Raw genomic sequence first — 17,614 nt, 5'->3', positions numbered from 1 at the left:
CTATCTTCTGGCGTGGATGCTTTGCCCCAAAGTTTGGTGTCATCGGCGAACTTGGCCAGTCCACTCCTGACTCCAGTGTCCACATCATTAATGAAGATGTTGAACAGTATAGGTCCATTTTACAAATGGAGAAACTGAGTCACTGAGTTTAGTAACTTATTCAGTATCACCTAAAAGGCCAGTAGCAGAGCTGGGTTGCAGTTCGTATTCAGTAAACCTCCGTATATACATTCAGAGTCATTCCCTTAGAATGACCTCGATATATAAATTCAGAGTCAGTCCCAGTCCCTTAAAGAGAAATTGACCTGTTTCTGCATCCAGCACGTCCTTTACTTTCTGGGCCGGACCAGGCTGCGGCAGTCCAGTGCCTCCCCCTGCCATCACCCATGGCCTGCAGCAGCCCACCCCAAGTGCCCGGCACCGCCACAAGCAGGCCGTGTGACAGGTGTTTCACCTCTGTCCCTCACCACGGTTCACTTCACCGCTGCTGGTAGAGGGAGGGGGGCAGGGAGCTGCACTGCACCTGCACCCTGCCTGCAAACCGCAGCCCCCGTGTGAGGCTGCAGGCAGAAGGTGGTGGGTGCTGCTCCCTGCTCCATGTGGCCGCTCCAGGCCAGGCTGTGCTGCCTCAGCAGGAGGCAGCAGTAAGTCAGGCTCTGTGACTAGCTCCCCCTCCCCACAGCCAGGTCACATCCCCTTGCCCTGCCCCATCTCTGTGGCCAACTGGCCACTCCTTGGAGGGACTGCTCCCACGGCACTGTGTCAGTGCCTGTGCGGCTGCTTCCTGCAATGGGGGAGATTAACCCCCCCCTTCCCCTCAGGCTACTGGTGTCTGGCTGCTGCAGCCTCAGTGCATGAGTGGAGCCTATTGGTGCCTGCACCACCCCTCCCTGCACTGGGGGGATTAAACCACCACTTCCCTTCAGGCTACTGGGGTGTGGCCCCACCCCCACTCCTGCCACCAGCCAGTGAGTGAGCAGGGGTTGGGGACCTGGGAACCCCTAACAGGGGCTGCTTCCTCCCTCCCCCTCCAGGCAGACCCCAGATGTGGTCCCTGTAGGTCATGGTGCAAGTTTAAACCCCTCCCCAATCATACTCAGGCCTGCCTGGGCCTGGCCAGGCCCCTTCCCTCAGCTTAGTTTGCCTCCAGCTGAGGGCTTGCTCCCGCACCCCCCCACCCCCCCCAGCTTCTGGCCTGAGCCACTGCAGACCTGTGCCTGCATTTCCTGGGTCAGAAGTGAATGTCTGGTCACTTGCAAATTGGTGCAATCTATGCAGGTTAGACTAACCCGCAAAGATTGAATCAATTCAGGCTCCGGCTTTTTGAATGTCTGTCCCTAGTCATAGTAATCAGAAAAATTCACTTCTCGTGGTATGTTTGTGATCTTTATGAAACAAGTTCACTGCAGTTCAGTTCCTAGAATCCTGCAATACCATAGTCTCACTGGAGCCCTTATTGGCAGTCTCAGCCAGAGACCAAGACTGAACTGATACTAAAACCGTGAACTTCTTGCCCTAACTTCCTTTTACATAGGTTTATTATTGCTGCTCTTGGTGGTGTCCCTCACAACACAAGAGATCATCTGTGTTGTGAGCTGCCTTCCCCCTCATTCACAAGTTTTGAGTTCAGTGGGTAGATAGTGTTTTCGCCTTCCTAATGATTTAACTTTTCCTTCTCCGCTCACTAACATGCATGGATGAAATTGTATTCTTTCAGCCTTTCAAGATAATCTATACATGTTATGGCAAGATGCTAAATAAATTAAAACCTCAGACAGCTCTGGCAGTATATTTTTAAGAGATTCATCATGGTTGCTACAGCAAGGGTCATAAGCGCTGGTTGTCTTGGGCAGCCATACGATGTGTACCTCCCTTTCAACTATGTGCATTTAGAAAACATCTCCCCCACCAGAAAAAGCCCTATCAGAATAAAACATTCTCTACAAACATTTGTCCCCCCGGAAAAAGGAGAGAAGAAATGCTCTATGTGATATACTAGTCACATTGCTCAATGTATTCTCGAAGGTGCTAGACAAAACTACAAAGGTGAGGTACTAAGAGAATCTATGTAAAAGAACTAAACAGGAGAATCCTGTGCTATGGCAGGTCATATATGGCCATCTGTGCAGGAGCTCTCTCTCTGTGCAAGTACATGGTTGTATGATATAGCTACCTGTGTTCAGAGCAATTCAACTGTATATGGGGCAGGAAGGGTGCAAGGATAGAAGGTTGTGATTCATTCCAATATCCACCCCTCTGGTTGTTACATACCATGTATATAGTGCTTGAGGCACACTGCAGATATTAAACCAACCTCTTAATCATTATGCCAATTCCAGAGATTAAGCGTTATTCTCCTAGAGAACTGAGACATTCTCCTAGAGAACTGTGAAGCGACTTGCCTGAACCCACACTGCTTGCATGGCAGTACTGGGATTGTGAGGCAGCACTACCCAACTCCCAGCCCCATGTTTTCCATCTACATCATGCTGCGTCTAAAATAACATATTTACCTGAATCCAAGATGATCCTGAAGGTAAGACGACTCCCAGTAATTAGATTCTACACGTGGAAAATTTGTTATAATTTTCCGTGTAGAGAATCTAATCACTGGAGGGACATCTTAAATTCATTTCCACCAATGCTGCAGCAGGGAAATTGAGAGCAGGCAGTGAAGGGCAGGCAGTGGTTGGGAGTCAAGCAGCTTAATCCATGCCACCTGTTCTCCCCACCACTTCTGCCCCTTACATAACCATGGGCCCCCTACCCCTGCTTCCCCCCCTGCCCCCACCACCCCTGGCTTACACTTGTTCCACTCAGACAGGTTCTAGCCCGCTCCAGTCACGGGCATAGAGCATGGCCCCAGCCTGGCCTGGTAGCATTGGCAGCAGCATGACAGCTCTGACCTTAGCTCCAGGACCTGACCAGAACTGCCACTGCTGCCAAATCAGAGCACGGGTAAATGGCAGGGGAAGGCAGAGAGGAGGGGACAGCAACAGATGTGGCTCTAGCCCCTCGGGGCCAAAGCCACAGTAGCTGCATGTCCCACCCACTGCCTCATATGCAAATCCAAGATAAGGGACTTTTTTTTTCCTCCCATGTTAAATGGGAAAGAAAGTCTTGTCATGGATTAGAGTAAATACAGTATTGAGCAGATACTGAACATTGGCCGACTTACATGTATAATGGCTTCACTTTTTAAAGACCATTTCTTGTATATTACTGGCAAATGCATCTGTCCTAGCATATATGTCTTCCCATGCAAATTATCATAGTGACAGTTCTAGGATATAGATTTTAGATCCAATTCTAGTGACTTTTGGTTTTAGAAAAACTGTTGCATGATTTGGGGAGGCATGATTTGGCCAAGCTGCTTGGCCACCAGAAATGCTGCTGCTGCCACCATGCTGCCAAAGCACATGCGTGTTCATGCACTTCTTGAGATGTGGTGGAAATTTTTTTAGTGTAGATGGAGCCTAACTGTGGCTTGAAGCCTTTGGAGACATTGCAAAAAACAGTTTACATTAAAGAACCGATTTGGTGTTTTGGGAGGGAATGCAACTTGCCAAAAGAAAAGGAAAATGGTAGGGGAGGAAGAAGAGGGAGAAAGCAATGGAATGAAAATAAAATGACAAGACTTCATCCCTTTTTATTTTTCTACATTTCAGTTTATAGGATGTGACTTCCATAAATAAATAGAGTAGTGAGAACACAGTGGGATTAGAAGCTCCTTAGAAGGTAAAAAATTAAACATTAAAATAACTCTAGATTCTGAGTTTTTGAAATTTGTATCAAATCTGTTAAAAACCTAGATGCTGTGGTAGGTGCTAAATAAATCATGGAGAGTCACTTGACATTTGCTAGGCAGAATACAAGGGCTTCCCTTCAAAAAGAGCTTCATGTCCCGTCCTTACAAACTTGAGCAATGGTTCTATACATCTGAGCTTCCCTCTGTGGAAATACTAGCTCTGAACAGCTCAGAGAGAGGACAAGGTTATTAACTTTGGCAGGAAATGGAAATTTGTCCTTAATATACATGTGAAATTGAATTGTCTGTAGCACGAAGCTTTGGAGATTACCCATGCAAAATGAGAAAATGATCTAAATTTAAAATTGTCCCCAGTACAGTGGAAAGTAATTTTGAAGGCTGCCTTTTTTTTTTTTTTTTTTACTGCATCGAAATCTGAAGAGATTGGCTCTATTAATTTAGGCTTAAACACAGGACCTGTGTCTTCTTAGAAATGGTTAATGAGATGGAAAGTGTACTGTACGGGGCAAAATGAGATTTTCTGGAAATGATACAGGCCACTAGCTTCTCTGATGCATATTCTTTGAGGATCCCTGAGACCATGGATCCATTTGAAGACGCCTTCCAACTAGCCAGTTTTTAGAAGGGAGGCTCTATCTAGTGTGACAGACCTTTTGAATAAGGACATGCTGATGACTCCTCCTTATGTATAACAGGCTTCAAGAGCAGGTTGAGAGAGGAGCAGAGCGAGGCTCAAAGCAAAAATCACTGACACAGCTTTTTAGCAGCAGCATTGTTTATGTGGCTGGGTGCCTCCTTTGAAAGATCTAGGGGAGGAAGAATGCATTTGCCTAGGTTTTGAATAGCTTTTTTATGCTTCAGAGAAGGGCTGCACTAAGGAATAGCATGGGAGAAGCAAAAGGAGGCGGGGAGGGAGAAACTCTTTGTTTACAGTACTTGCTCTTGAAACAGCTGATTCTCTGCCCGGAGAGAAATAAATGTCCATTCTCAAAGAATCCTTCCCTTTCCTCTGAGGGTCCAAACTACTGCAGAGCATGTTAGCTTAGTGATCACCAGGACATGCAAGGGGATCAAATTACCTTGTCATTCCCATATTGTTTGATGAGACAGGGCAAAACAAGGTGTCCTGGTAAAGATAAACAGATGACAATATGGTAAAGGCTAGAGAGCTGCTTTAACTGCAAATATCATCTTGTCCATCAAAGACACTTTTAGGAAGGGTAGATTTATACCTTATAGACTAAATTAGAGAGATATATTTGTTGATACCATTTGGGAAGTGGTCTGTTTAGCTGTAAATGAAGAAATATTAATGCCTCAGATGAGATGAGGGGTAAATCTGGGTGTTCACTATTTTGTCCTCCATCATACACAGTTTGGAAATTTTATATTTTAAATAGAGCTGCAGAGGTATGCAGCACATAGGGAGGAGGACAGAATATGCAGCCCTGGGCTGAACCCATTTACTCCTTTGCAGGTATCGCCTTACTTTACCTACACCTGTATGATGTGTACGGAGACCCATCCTACCTCCAGGTGGCACAGGAGTATGTGAAGAAGAGCCTAAGCTGTCTCACAAAGCGGTCCATCACCTTCTTGTGCGGGGATGCAGGGCCTCTGGCAATTGGTGCTGTAGTATATCACAAGCTGCAACATGAGAAGCAAGCAGAAGACTGCATCACACGGTAACGTTTGATGGTTTGTCTTTGTCCAAGTGATCTGAATGTTTTTGCTCTAGGATTCAACACTAGCTCAGACATATGTCAGCCTTCTACCAGGTTGTACAGACTTCTACCAGCCCCTTTTAGCCTTGTTAGAGTCTGCTGTGATGCTTTACTTGAAGGAGAAAATTCAGCAGTTGGACAAGAAATATAAAGGAGAATTTTCATGTCATAGAGAAATGGCGATCATTAAAGACATAAATGGAGCCTGGCTGACTGCCCATTTGTTACAGCCTATATACTGGGATGGTGGGCAGAATAGCTGTCATTGAGCCAGTATTGCCACTGCAGTCAAACAGGGGGGAACGGATAAGAGAATCACACTTGCTTTTTCAGTTTTTATCATTTAAAAATAAGGACTAATTTCTGGAGGAGACAAAACCCAGTTCTGTAGTTGATTTAAAAATGGAAAAAAATATTGGAAACATATAGTCATCATTTGTCCCTTATTTTGAAATTCAGAAACACTTTACTAGGGACATGATGCGACTAAAGCGTTGTTGACTTGAAGTTTCTTTGTTTATCTTTCTTAATGGTGTCTTTATTTGTATTATTCATGATTGCATGTGCTCACAAGCAGTGAGGTAAGCATCCAGTGGAAAAATACCATTTAGTAAAGGTAGGCAGTCACATTTTGTGGTAAGTTTCAAGGGTAGATCCTCTAGAAGGAGTTTTAAAATGCTGAAAAAAAATATCGCAGCAGTTTCTGTTGAAAGGTAAGCAGCAAAAAAGCACAACAACTCTTACCAGCTTCAGAAGTATGAGCAGAACAGCCTGAGCAAACTAGCTAAAAGGTCTATACAGCTCCATCAATTAAAAATCAAGGGATTCAGATCAACCAAAAAAGTTTATCAGAGTTCCCATTAATTTATATTTGTAATTAATATTTACTGCTTTTATGTATTAATTTATTGCTGCTAAAATATGCAGGTTTGACCAGTCTGGTTAGAAGTCCCCTTGTTTATGCCTGACATACATGTGTGGTTTTAACAATTTTGAATTGGTTAACATGGTATCAGATTGACTCTTGCTATTGTGAATACTACTCTTTTTGAACTATGGTGTATAGTGTTGGAGGGAATTGAACCCCAAATTGAAGAAGCCTCCCTTTCTCCTCTCCCCCCAACCTTCCTTCCTGCTTACAGACATGGGGAAAAAATGGCACTTTAAACTTGGCGTACCCCCTCATCAAGCACAGCAAATGTTCAAAAGAAGCATCATGTTAGTTGGACCTGGCTCACCCAACTTTTGTAGAGATCGGGAATTTCATCAGGGTTTTTTGGCACTTACCTAATAGCTGAATAGCTGATTGAATAGCCCAAAAGCTCTGCTGAAGTGCCTAATCTATACAGAGGCTGCAGAGCTGGGTCAAACTAACACACTGCTTCTTTCGGTAAAGGACTGTTTTTGCTTTGTTTTTTTCATGTCTGTCAGTGCCTTACTCCTTAACTGTCCCTTTACCTGTTCCTTTTTCTAGACTAGCTCAGTTTTATGGTAGAGTGGAAATTCAGTTTAATTCTGCAGTGCCATCTAATGGCTTATAGAGAACAATGCCTGTAATTGTGTTACTCTGAAGTAGAAGCAGAAAAGAGAAAATGGGGCATTCATGAAGCAGTGGTTAGGTTGCTCTGTCTCTACTGCTTGCTACTAATTATTTAGCTCTGACCAACCTGCCATTTAAGTTAGGAAAATGACTTCCTGCCAGAAATATTTTCAGTTAACAAAATGCAGAATGGGTTTTGGATTTCTTTTTTGAGCTCCAAAAGCATTTGCCAAGTTCTGGAGTACAAAGCAGGGAAAGCTCTTTGCTTCTAATTTGGAGAACAATGGCAATTGCTGTGACTGGTCCTGTTTTTCTCCTTGTACATTTGAGTACAGTATTCCTGCAAAGTCTGAAGAGATGTGTATCAGAAGAGCACTCCCTGCCTTCCCTCTCCCTCTGTCTTTTTAGGGGGCTGCTAGCTTTCCTAAATGAACTCATAACCAATAAATGTGTGTTACCTTCCTGAGAGGCTTGAATGTTTCAAGGCAGCCCATTTTCCAGGAGCTTATGAAAACCTGGTCTATGCTCTTAGGGACTGCAATTCACATTTTTTCCTGTTATCTTCTAGTAATTCAGGAGGTCAAGTATTTATTTTTAGTGCCGTTGACATACAAAATCTTGTCTCCTGATGCATCAGCACACTTTCATTTCATCCAGACCCTATTGATTTTTCAGCAGTTGTAATAGTGGATTAATTTAAGAGCAGTGCTTCTAATTCTCAAGCATCTTCACTACCTGCCTTGTGCTAGGGAAGAGTATTCAGGGTATAGTTAGTGCTGCCAGGTGTCAGGCATCTCACATCACACATGCACATATGGTAGCCTTGCTATGCTTGACTGTATTGCTACGGGCTTCTCTCATTTACTCTGCAGTTCAGCTTCCCAGATGCTGACAGAATTTGTTCTGCAGGCTCTCTTCCTTCTCCCCTCACTGCGCCAGCTGGTGGAAGCAGCTACTGCAACAGTAGCACATAGGGAGAAAACACTAGCTTACTTGTTCAACAGCAAAATTACCCTGTACCCCCAATCCCTCTGCCCATGGCCTACCACTTATCCATCTTTTATTCACACTCATCTGTCTGAAGCACCCAATCTCTGTCCCTTAGACCCAGGCATCTTCATCACCAAACCCAGTGTTGGGCTCTTCCTGGAATCCATCCTGGCTCTTCCCAGGCACTCCTTTCTTCCCATACCAGGCTCCAGCTACTTCACCTACCTCTCTAGAAATAGCATCATGTTGGAGTCTGAGGAGGGCTCTTGACCCTGGGGGATTGGTGGAAGGTAGGGGCCTGCCAACCATATTTGTTCTGTATGCTCTGGAGATGTTAGAAATCATGGTCTTGCTCTCATCGGGAGGAGAGTCCCACAAGAAGCAGCACAGCACTTAGCAGAGCAAATGTACTCTGAGGAGATGGAGAGAGTGCTCCTCTAGACTCTTTGTCTTTAAAATATCTCCCATTATCTTGAGTCCAGCACCAAGGGAAAGCTCCCTTACACTCAATTTCAGACCCCAGCCCCCACCATCTAATACCAAGGGGCTGCTTCTTCCTTCTAAAACAAATTGTTCTGCCTAAGACCAAGTACTGACAATGTACCTTTTGCTCACATTGCTTGTGACCCAGAAACCCAGAACATGCAGGTCCTCAGAAGTGTTGGCTCCTTTGTCTTGTACCTGCCAGAGTGGCAGCAGGAGGGACGGGAAGAAGCAGCCTTGAAGAAACCCTGTGTTCATGCTTTTATGAAAGTAAGGATGTTTGGAAGGCCAGTCTCTCAGGGAGGAGGGAAAAACCTACTCTCCTTTCTGCATCCTGCTTACTGCTCTGACAGGGAAGGACAGCTCACCTTGTTGGCAGAGGCAAAACAGAGACTAATTTGCATCATGAGCGATTGGGCTGCAAAGCACCGTTAAGAGCCGTCAGTCATTGTTAGCACTGCAGAAGTATCACTGACTTGCAACCTGCTAATAGTCTGAAAAATTACACCAGAACTTTTCAGACTCTATCAGTCTCCTGGCTCTGTGTCCCTGAGCAAAAGTCTCATACAGTCTCATACAGTCCACATGGTAGCTCACTGCTGTCCTAGACTGATCCAGTGATCAGAACTGGTTAACCCAGATGGCTGATTGGTAGCAGACCACTTCTTCTGTTCCCCATAGAGGTTATCAGAAGTAGGCAACCTCTGGCACGGGTGTCAGAGTGTGGCACTCAAAGGCATTTTGCTTGCTATGTATGCCTCAGGGCGAACATCAGGCAAGGTGCTGGAGCTGCACTGCCACAACAAGGATTAGACCTCTCGTGGCTTCTCCCCATCCACCCCAGCACTCCAACCTCTTACAAGTCAAGGTTGCGGCACTGCTGACCTCTGAAACAGTTATTCCGCAACCACCGCTTTCCCACTGGTCTGTTTCTCTTTTATTTCTTCCATTTCTTTCCTTGCCAAGGGTGAGGCTAAAGCCATTTTGGAACAGCAAGGGAAAGCTAGTTTATGTTTACGGTTAGGACTTTTGAATGTAAGGGTGGGATATGCAAAAGCTCTTGGACTTGGCTTAGCTCTATCCCTCTTTAAGTTGATGGTAATGCTCCCACTGACTGTCACAGTAGAAGGGTTAGGTTGATGGGTTTTGCCTTTGAAGATGCTGCTTGTAGAACGGAAGCCAAATTTCTGAAGGCGTTACTACACTCTTTCAGGGGTTTTCTCATGTGAGTTTTTCTTTCCAGTTTGCTGCATTTACACAAACTTGATGCACGAGTGCCTGATGAACTGCTTTATGGGCGCATAGGATACCTCTATGCACTGGTCTTTGTGAACAAGCATTTTGGAGAGGAAAAGATCCCTCAGAGCCACATTCAACAGGTACCATGTGACCACTCCAATGAAGATTTAGTTAGCTTCCTGAAACCTTATTTGTCTTCTGTCTATCCCCTTCCAGCACATCCTTGGGTAAAAAGATGCTACTCTAAATAACCCTGGTGTGTCTGAAAGCTACAACATGGTGATCCAGCTGCTCCTGGAAGTGCCTTTCTTCTAGAGAAATACTGTACCAAATGCCCTTCTTAATCATTTATGCCTGTACAGAGTTAAAGAACTCTCTGTTCCACTCCCCCTTCCATAGCCTGGACTATGTGCAGAATAACAAAATAATTGTGCTTTCTGAGCCTCCACGTACTGGCTCTGAGCTATCTCAAGGCAGTACTTACTGGCATCTGATTTTGCCCTCAGGTCTCCGAAGCAGTTGTGGCATCTGGTGAGAACCTGGCCAAAAGGAGGAACTTCACAGCAAAGAGCCCACTGATGTATGAGTGGTACCAGGAATATTACATAGGGGCAGCCCATGGCCTGGCAGGAATTTATTATTATCTCATGCAGGTGAGAGATTCCTGGAGGGAAAAATCCTTGCCAGCTGTTTCACGTCTGCTAATGCTCTTCAATTAGAACTTGGGACACCTAGCAGATTTCTGATTGGCTCTTGGTGATGTCATAGTCATGTCAGTCCTGCTGTTCTGTCTGGCGGGTTTGCTCATTTGTTTGATTATGAATCCCATTTCAAAATACTCCTAAAATGGTCTGGACTGGGTGCTTCTAGGGCAGGGGATGGCAACCTATAGTGCATGGGCTAGATCCAGTTTGCCAAATGATTTCATCCACCCACAAAGCCCAGAAATTGGTGGCATCTGGGCAGCAAGGAGAGTCTGCTGCTTTCAGTGGCAGCCAGGTCACGTGCAACAGCAGTAATTTGGCACCAGGGAGAAGCAGCGGCATCTGGGTCAGAAAGACCTGCTTCTCCTCAGACCAAACTGCATTATTTCAGCTCATAGCTGTGAAATGGTAGCCAACCCCCATTCTAGGGGATTATTACACTCTGAAGTGTTTAGTCATCTACTGTACATATCCAGACCTGACTACATTGCCCCAGAAATGCACTGTGTCTTGTACCAGACCTAGTTCTGCAAGGTACAGAGCATCTTCAGGTCCCACTGAAGTTTATAGCTTTATCATTTACATGAAGTAGACTTCTCTCACCCTAGTATGTGCCTTGCATCTTTGGCCAGTGTTTCCGTGGAACTGGAGGGTTTGCTGATCCTTTTAAAGTGAAACCCCCTGCAGCAAACACCTGGTGAAAGAGATTAAATTGCAGTGAAAGTGCAGAGAAAATGCCTACGGTTCCAAATCAGAGCTTGGATCCGAACATTAAAAGTGGGATTTTCCAAAGCAATTACCGTGGGCCTACTTCCACTCCCACCAGAGCCTTTGATAACCCCCTATTGGTGTCAACAGGAGCAGAGTGAGGTGAATGCAAGTTGCTTTTGAAAATACAACTGTACATAGTAGATATATTCCTAGTGATAAATTATTACCACCATCACCATCCCACTTCATGGGTATGTTTATAGTGTGAGGGAGTCTTCTCAGAGCTTGACTAATGCCAACAATTTGGAGGTCATATGATAACGTCTCCCCTTTGAACAATGCTTTTTTTTTACCCCTGACATTTAGCTGTCAGTTTTCAGCAGCTTGTCGTGTAGATCTGGCACTTAAAGAAAGGCAGGCAAGTGGAGTGGGAATGAGGCACAGAAATAGGAGTACCTATATGTTCTCTGACCTCTGACTCTTTCTGTATGACTGAACCATTTTCCCTTCTCTGAAAAGAGAATAATGATCTTCTCCCACAAATAATTGTGAGAATTAGATTAACATTTAAGTTCTTTAAAAGTCTAAGAAAGAGCAATATTACCCTCATATTTTCCAAATGATAATAATTAAAGCTAAACAGTGCAAATAATTAAAACAGCCACCTAAACAACCTTCAGTGCCCACTCTAGTCTGGCTTCATTGAGGTGCTCTACTATGCAGGACAGGGATTTGGGGCTTTCATGCAAAAGAGGTGGTCACTTCCTTTCTAAAGTTTCAAGCAGCAGCTGGTCTACAAGTAATGAAGGAAGAGTCAGCCAAGCATAATGCACCAAAAGTCTGAAGGGAAGTGTATCAAGGACGGTACAAAGAAGGACGTCTGACTCTAAAGTTCTTTATCTCTAGTAGTTTTATGGTACAGGTATTGATTTTTAATTTTCAGGTTATGAATTTGGGAATGTTTCAGTTCTTAGCTTCAGATGCTCATTCCAAGGGTTTCAGAGCTGCCAAGTGAACATAGAAACTATATTTAATACCTTGGCCAGTACAATGTAATTAGGAGAGGACATTGAGGACCCACTCCTGCTTCCATTGAGGTGTAGGGTGAAATAGCTGCCTTATTTTTACCTTTGAAGCTGTTTGTACAATCATAAGAACTGTAATCCTACAGTTGGGCTGGTATAGCAGCTCAAGATAAGGCTGTGGTGTCCTACCTGGGTGACTCTTAATCTGGTAGATCTCAGTGTCTGAAAAGCATTCATGTTGTTCACCCTAAATTTTCTTTGCCTGGATTTCATTCCTGTACTCCTAGTCAGACCCCTCACAGACTTCCTTCAGTAATTCCTAATCTTCAGATTTTCCGTATACGTTTTCTTCTTGCCTCTGATAGGCCCAAAGACACCCTGATTTTGTTCCTCTTGCTGGAGGGTTAGAAGTGCCAGGCAGTGTTGCTGCAGAGAGAGATGGATTGGAGTCTGACAAGAAGTGAGTCCTTACCTGAGGCACTAATCAGGTACTGTTCTCCAGACCAAGCTTTGTGGAGGCATCAAAACCAAGATACAAGCTAAAATGTTACAGCTAAAGCTGCAGGAAAAAATCTACTTCACCAGACTCTGGATTTGATGCACAAAATGCTTCTGCCACTAGAGCTGACTGCAGTTTGGATAAGGGAATAGCATAGCTGTTTCTACTTTTACAGTCTCTCTCTTTCTTTCTTTCTCTCTCTCTCTCTTAGTCTGGTCTTGGTGTGAGCCAAGTGAAGTTACACAATACTGTCAAGCCCAGCATGGATTATGTTTGCCAGCTGAAGTTCCCTTCAGGCAATTACCCACCTTGTATCGATGACACCAGAGACCTGCTTGTCCACTGGTGCCACGGAGCACCTGGTGTGATCTACATGCTTGCACAGGCCTATAAGGTACAGAACAACCCAAGAGGCATGCAACATGGAACTTGATCTCTAAAATACTTCTACTTGGCAATGCCCTGCTCTAACAGGGGATGTAATATGAGAACGAAATTGCTATTGCCACATGCCCACACCAACTAAAATGGAAATTAGACTTTAAAAAATGACTTCTGAAAACGTCCCAGTCACGTACTCTGAGTATAGGGCACTCCTGTTGCTCAAGGAGTCAGCCATGTGTTTTATTCGGTGGCAGATGACTAATGGTGACAGCTAGTTGTGAGTTAAATAATGGACATGCTGCTCCATTCATCACATTAAAAATCTTTGAAAGTAGACGGCAAAGTCACAGCACCATTGCTTAAGTAGGAGAGGAGATAATTAGCCAGGGAGCATGGGCCTTGCCCCCCTCCCCACCCTCCCCAGCATGGATAATGGCAGGGCTGAGGGGCTAATCGCAGCAAAATGGAACCTCTCTTGTCTTCACAGGTGTTTGGTGACCAGCAATACCTGAATGATGCCCTTCAGTGTGCAGAAGTGATCTGGCAGTTTGGATTGCTGAAGAAAGGGTATGGGCTCTGCCATGGGACAGCTGGTAATGCCTATGCCTTCCTGACACTATACAACCTCACTCAGAACATGAAATACCTGTACAGGGCCTGCAAGGTAAATATCTGGATCAGCAATACAGAGAGATATTGGGTCATAGAAAAACTAAATACCATACTTGTTGAACAGTGACATTGTAGGTGTGATCATCCATGGATATAAAAGAACTGGGATCATATAGTACCTTTCCTTGGGCCGCCATAGTAGTTGGGAGAGATCAGGGAACCTTTCTGGCTTCACGCAGCCTTTCATCCAGTCTGAGGAGGAAACAGTGGTAGTCTGAGCTAAGCAGGAATTTTACAACTTTTAACTTTGTACCGCTCAGTTTTCTGAAGTTATCCTATAAAAAATCATGGGAATATCTCCCGCTAAAGAGAAGAACCTGTCAGCATGGTGTCGGTTATAACTAGCATTCTGAAGAAGGTTCCCATGAGGAGATGATTTTCCTTTGCACTCTATGTGATTCTGCTCTTAACATTGTAATCTTCTTTTTAGACTTCTTTTTAGACTGGCAGAGAGGCAGCTAGCACTATTACGAACTCATCTCACTTAAACCAGCATGGTCTTTAAACAGAGTTCAGTCACTGTCCTTTATCAGCAGCGCAGGGAGTAGCAATGTGATAGAGATACTTGTTGACCCTTCTTTAACGGCAGCATATATCATGGAGATCAGAGCATAGTGGGGGGTGTATTTTTAAGCTTACTATCACATCTGGTAGAGAGTCTGGAATCAGTATTTGTCCTTCCATAGTTTGCAGAGTGGTGTTTGAGCTATGGGCAGCATGGATGCCGGACTCCAGACACACCCTTCTCTCTCTTTGAAGGTAATCTCTATCTTGGCTCTGTTCGGTATATTATTCTTAATATTCTCTGAATCTTGAATCTGATTTATGTTGAAGTAAATTGAGAATAACTCCCTTAAAGGCCTTTTAAAATCAGTGTTAGCAGAAAATTCCACCCCCTGCACCCCTCCATCCCCACCTTGTCTTCCCCCTCCCCTCTCCAAAGTGCGATATTAGTAGCAGGGAATAATGGGCACAGCAGGAGTTCCCTAGTCTGTTGCAATCCTGGCTAGGAGGCCTGGAGGTTCACAAACCAGTGCGTGCTCAGATCTTGTACAGTACACAATTCTCACAGGTAATTTGTTACTAGCCTACAGTAATTGCACACTGGCTCCCCAGATGGCTTTTCTGCTCTGCATTAAGCAGTAAGCATCCAGATCTTTTCCCTTTCACTCCAAAGAACAATAAAGAAATGAACAAAAGAAGCCATTGATCTGGCCTTTGATTGGGCAACTGATGGCTCCCCTTAATGCAAACACCTCTGCTGCTCTGTAGGTGCTGCAGACACACATACTGAGCCAGTTCCTTGGCTGACACAAGTCATCCTGGCTCCATTAGAACAAGGACAGTTTACATTCACTGAGGATTTAGGACACCATTTTTCAAAGACACTAAAGGCCAGATATTTCAAACATTCAAGTGCTGAAACCCAAGGTACCTAGGAGAGTTTTCAAAAGTACTAAGGCACTTCTGTGCGTTTTTCAGGGCCTGCATATCATTGAAAATCTGACTCTGTCATTTTGAAAAACTGGATATAGGCTTCTAAATCATTTAAGTACTTTTGAAAATGTTCTGTAGCCCTCAGTCTTCATGCCTCATTCACACTAGTTCTGATTTACTCTAAGTAAATATTGATGCACATGGGGAATTCTAATGTAATAAAGGGCTTAGTCTGTCTATCTGTAACGCTTTTGGCCAACTGCTGAGAGGGTGAGCAATGATTGGCTACACGGGCCAAAGTTTGAACCGTGGCCAGGGAAGTTTGTGGCAGCAGCGAGCATACCCTGGCCGCTCGAGCAGTGGAGCTTCCCCACGCCTCCCTGCCTGAGGGTGAATGGGAGTGGGGAATGGTGGCAGCGCCTCCCTGATGCCTGTCCCTGACACTCCCCGAAACAGGTGGCAGGGAGAGGAAGGCAGTGGGCAGGGAGAGAGGGAAGTGGGGTGGGGGGCAGCGAAATGGTGGGGGGTTGTCACAATGGTGGTTGTTGTCAGAGCCGGGCAGCAGGGAAGGAAGGAAGGAAGGGGATTGGGGGGGTCACGGTGGTGGCACCTGCCCCTCTACCTGGCCACGACAACAGCCAACAGGAAGGGGGAGGCAGCAGAGAAGGAGGGAGGGGAAGGGAGAGGAGAGGCAAGGAAAGTCCCGCTGCCAGGTGGACAAGGGAGGGAATCGGAGGCTGGAGGAGGCGGCAGCAGACGGAGTGTTTGCATGGCCAGCCCTGGGGGGAGGTGGGTGTAAACACTCCCTGAAATCAGTCATGCTTGATAGGACTAGCTAATTGCCCACTATAATACACTTGGAGCAGTAACTTTTTGTCTGTTTCTTCAGGAATGGCTGGAACCATTTATTTTCTTGCTGATATCCTGGTGCCAACAAAAGCCAAGTTCCCAGCATTTGAACTATAAAGTCCTTCCATGCATTTCCCTGCATGAATCTTACCATACTCCATGGCACTGGGACAAGTGGAGCAAACTTGCTCGTTCCTCTTTCTAAACTCATCTCTTGCCTAACAGAGTAAACCAATCCTGTTGCTGACATTGTTTTTATTCTTTTCCATGCTGTGGTTTTTGCTTTGTTTAGTTAAAAAAAATTCTTAGCTCTTGTTGACCTCTAAGCAAGGTGGGGGGAAGGAAATGTACAGTATTTTGTTGGATATACGTACTCAGAGTTTTGCTATCTTATGTATCCAGTTTCCAAGGAGGAGAAAACATGTATTGGAGGTAACTTTCTCCAATCAAGTTTGTCGTGACTATTAGTGATGGAAGCTTAGATAAAATTGTCTTACAGGGACAAAAGATAATGTGTTACGACTATTACCCTCTCATTTGCCCCTAAATATGTCCAGTCCAGTTACCCAGGGGGTCAGCAGTTCATAGCTGAGGTGCTCCTTGGGTAGGTAATTGTGATGGACCACAGAAATGGGAAGAGTGTTTATTTCTGCTTCCCTAGCAGACTGCAAGTGTCACAGCTATAACTGACATGCCAAAGTCCTGTCTTAGACTCGCACCTTTTTGCTTTATAAGCAAAGACAATGTTTAGCTCTTTGTACTTATTGTCAGTGACGAATGGACAGATGAGTAATCCACAAGCTATTGTGCTTATCCACCATGTTACTCTAACCTGTGCAGAAGTAGATCCATGAGTCACAGCAAGTTTCTGCTTAAAAGAAAATTAATCTACTACCAAGGGTGATTGCTTCCTTAATGCATTAATTTTGGGAAGCTTTTGTGGTTTGTTTAAATTTCAGTGTAATGTTATAGGTCTTAGGTGGAATCAGGCCTGTCAACAGATATGGCAGACAGGAAATTGATTTCACTGTGTTTTGTCAGCATCAAACCTATTATTAATGTGGGTGCTGTTTACAACTTTACAGGATTGTTATCCATCTTAGTTCTTTATCTGCTTGCCTGATAAGTTGGTACCTTAGTAACTTGGCTCACTTATTGAACACTGTAGCCGATATGTAAGTAAGAATCCACCCAACCAAAAGTTGGAAAATCTGCCTCAAATTAGCGTTGTCCAGTCACTGAACAAGGTCCTTTGGTAGGTATTAATCAGCATCACTCCTTTCATGGAGGTACAGTGATCAACAGCTGTCCCAGTAAACTCCTGATATGTGAGCATTCTCCATGAGTGGTGGGAATTCTGGAGCCTGCTTCTATGTATTTCCACTAGCTGCTGGAGGTGACCTTATGGTCATCACCTTACAAAGCCACAGTCCTGAAGAAGGAGGAAAGTGGTTTTGTTCTCTCAGGCTGCTGGCAGTGAGTAGCTAGATTTGCTACTAGTACCTGACTCTGCAGTTGTCATATACCACGTCTGCACAGAAATCAGAAAGGTGAGTGCAGCCCATGGAAGCACACCTTTGCTGCACTT

General features: G+C 44.7%; 1 protein-coding gene across 1 annotated transcript in view; it reads left to right on the top strand.

The window, feature by feature from the left end:
• The window catches only part of LANCL1 (LanC like 1), a 29,812-nt gene extending 12,595 nt beyond the window's left edge, over positions 1-17,217 (top strand). Inside the window, exons 4-10 of the mRNA XM_019554196.1 lie at positions 5,247-5,454; positions 9,750-9,885; positions 10,252-10,398; positions 12,896-13,078; positions 13,556-13,732; positions 14,427-14,499; positions 16,067-17,217. Of these exons, the coding sequence (XP_019409741.1) occupies positions 5,247-5,454; positions 9,750-9,885; positions 10,252-10,398; positions 12,896-13,078; positions 13,556-13,732; positions 14,427-14,499; positions 16,067-16,143 (1,001 nt within the window). The 3' untranslated portion in view covers positions 16,144-17,217. The remainder of the gene's footprint in view (positions 1-5,246; positions 5,455-9,749; positions 9,886-10,251; positions 10,399-12,895; positions 13,079-13,555; positions 13,733-14,426; positions 14,500-16,066) is intronic.
• The last annotated feature ends 397 nt before the right edge of the window (positions 17,218-17,614 follow it).

The sequence above is a fragment of the Crocodylus porosus genome, unplaced genomic scaffold (genome assembly GCF_001723895.1).
Source record: "Crocodylus porosus isolate Cpor-Errol unplaced genomic scaffold, CroPor_comp1, whole genome shotgun sequence".
In the NCBI taxonomy this organism is placed as follows: Eukaryota; Metazoa; Chordata; order Crocodylia; family Crocodylidae; genus Crocodylus; species Crocodylus porosus.
Note: the sequence above shows the minus strand (reverse complement) of the source record. Positions and strands in the feature narration are given on the sequence as shown.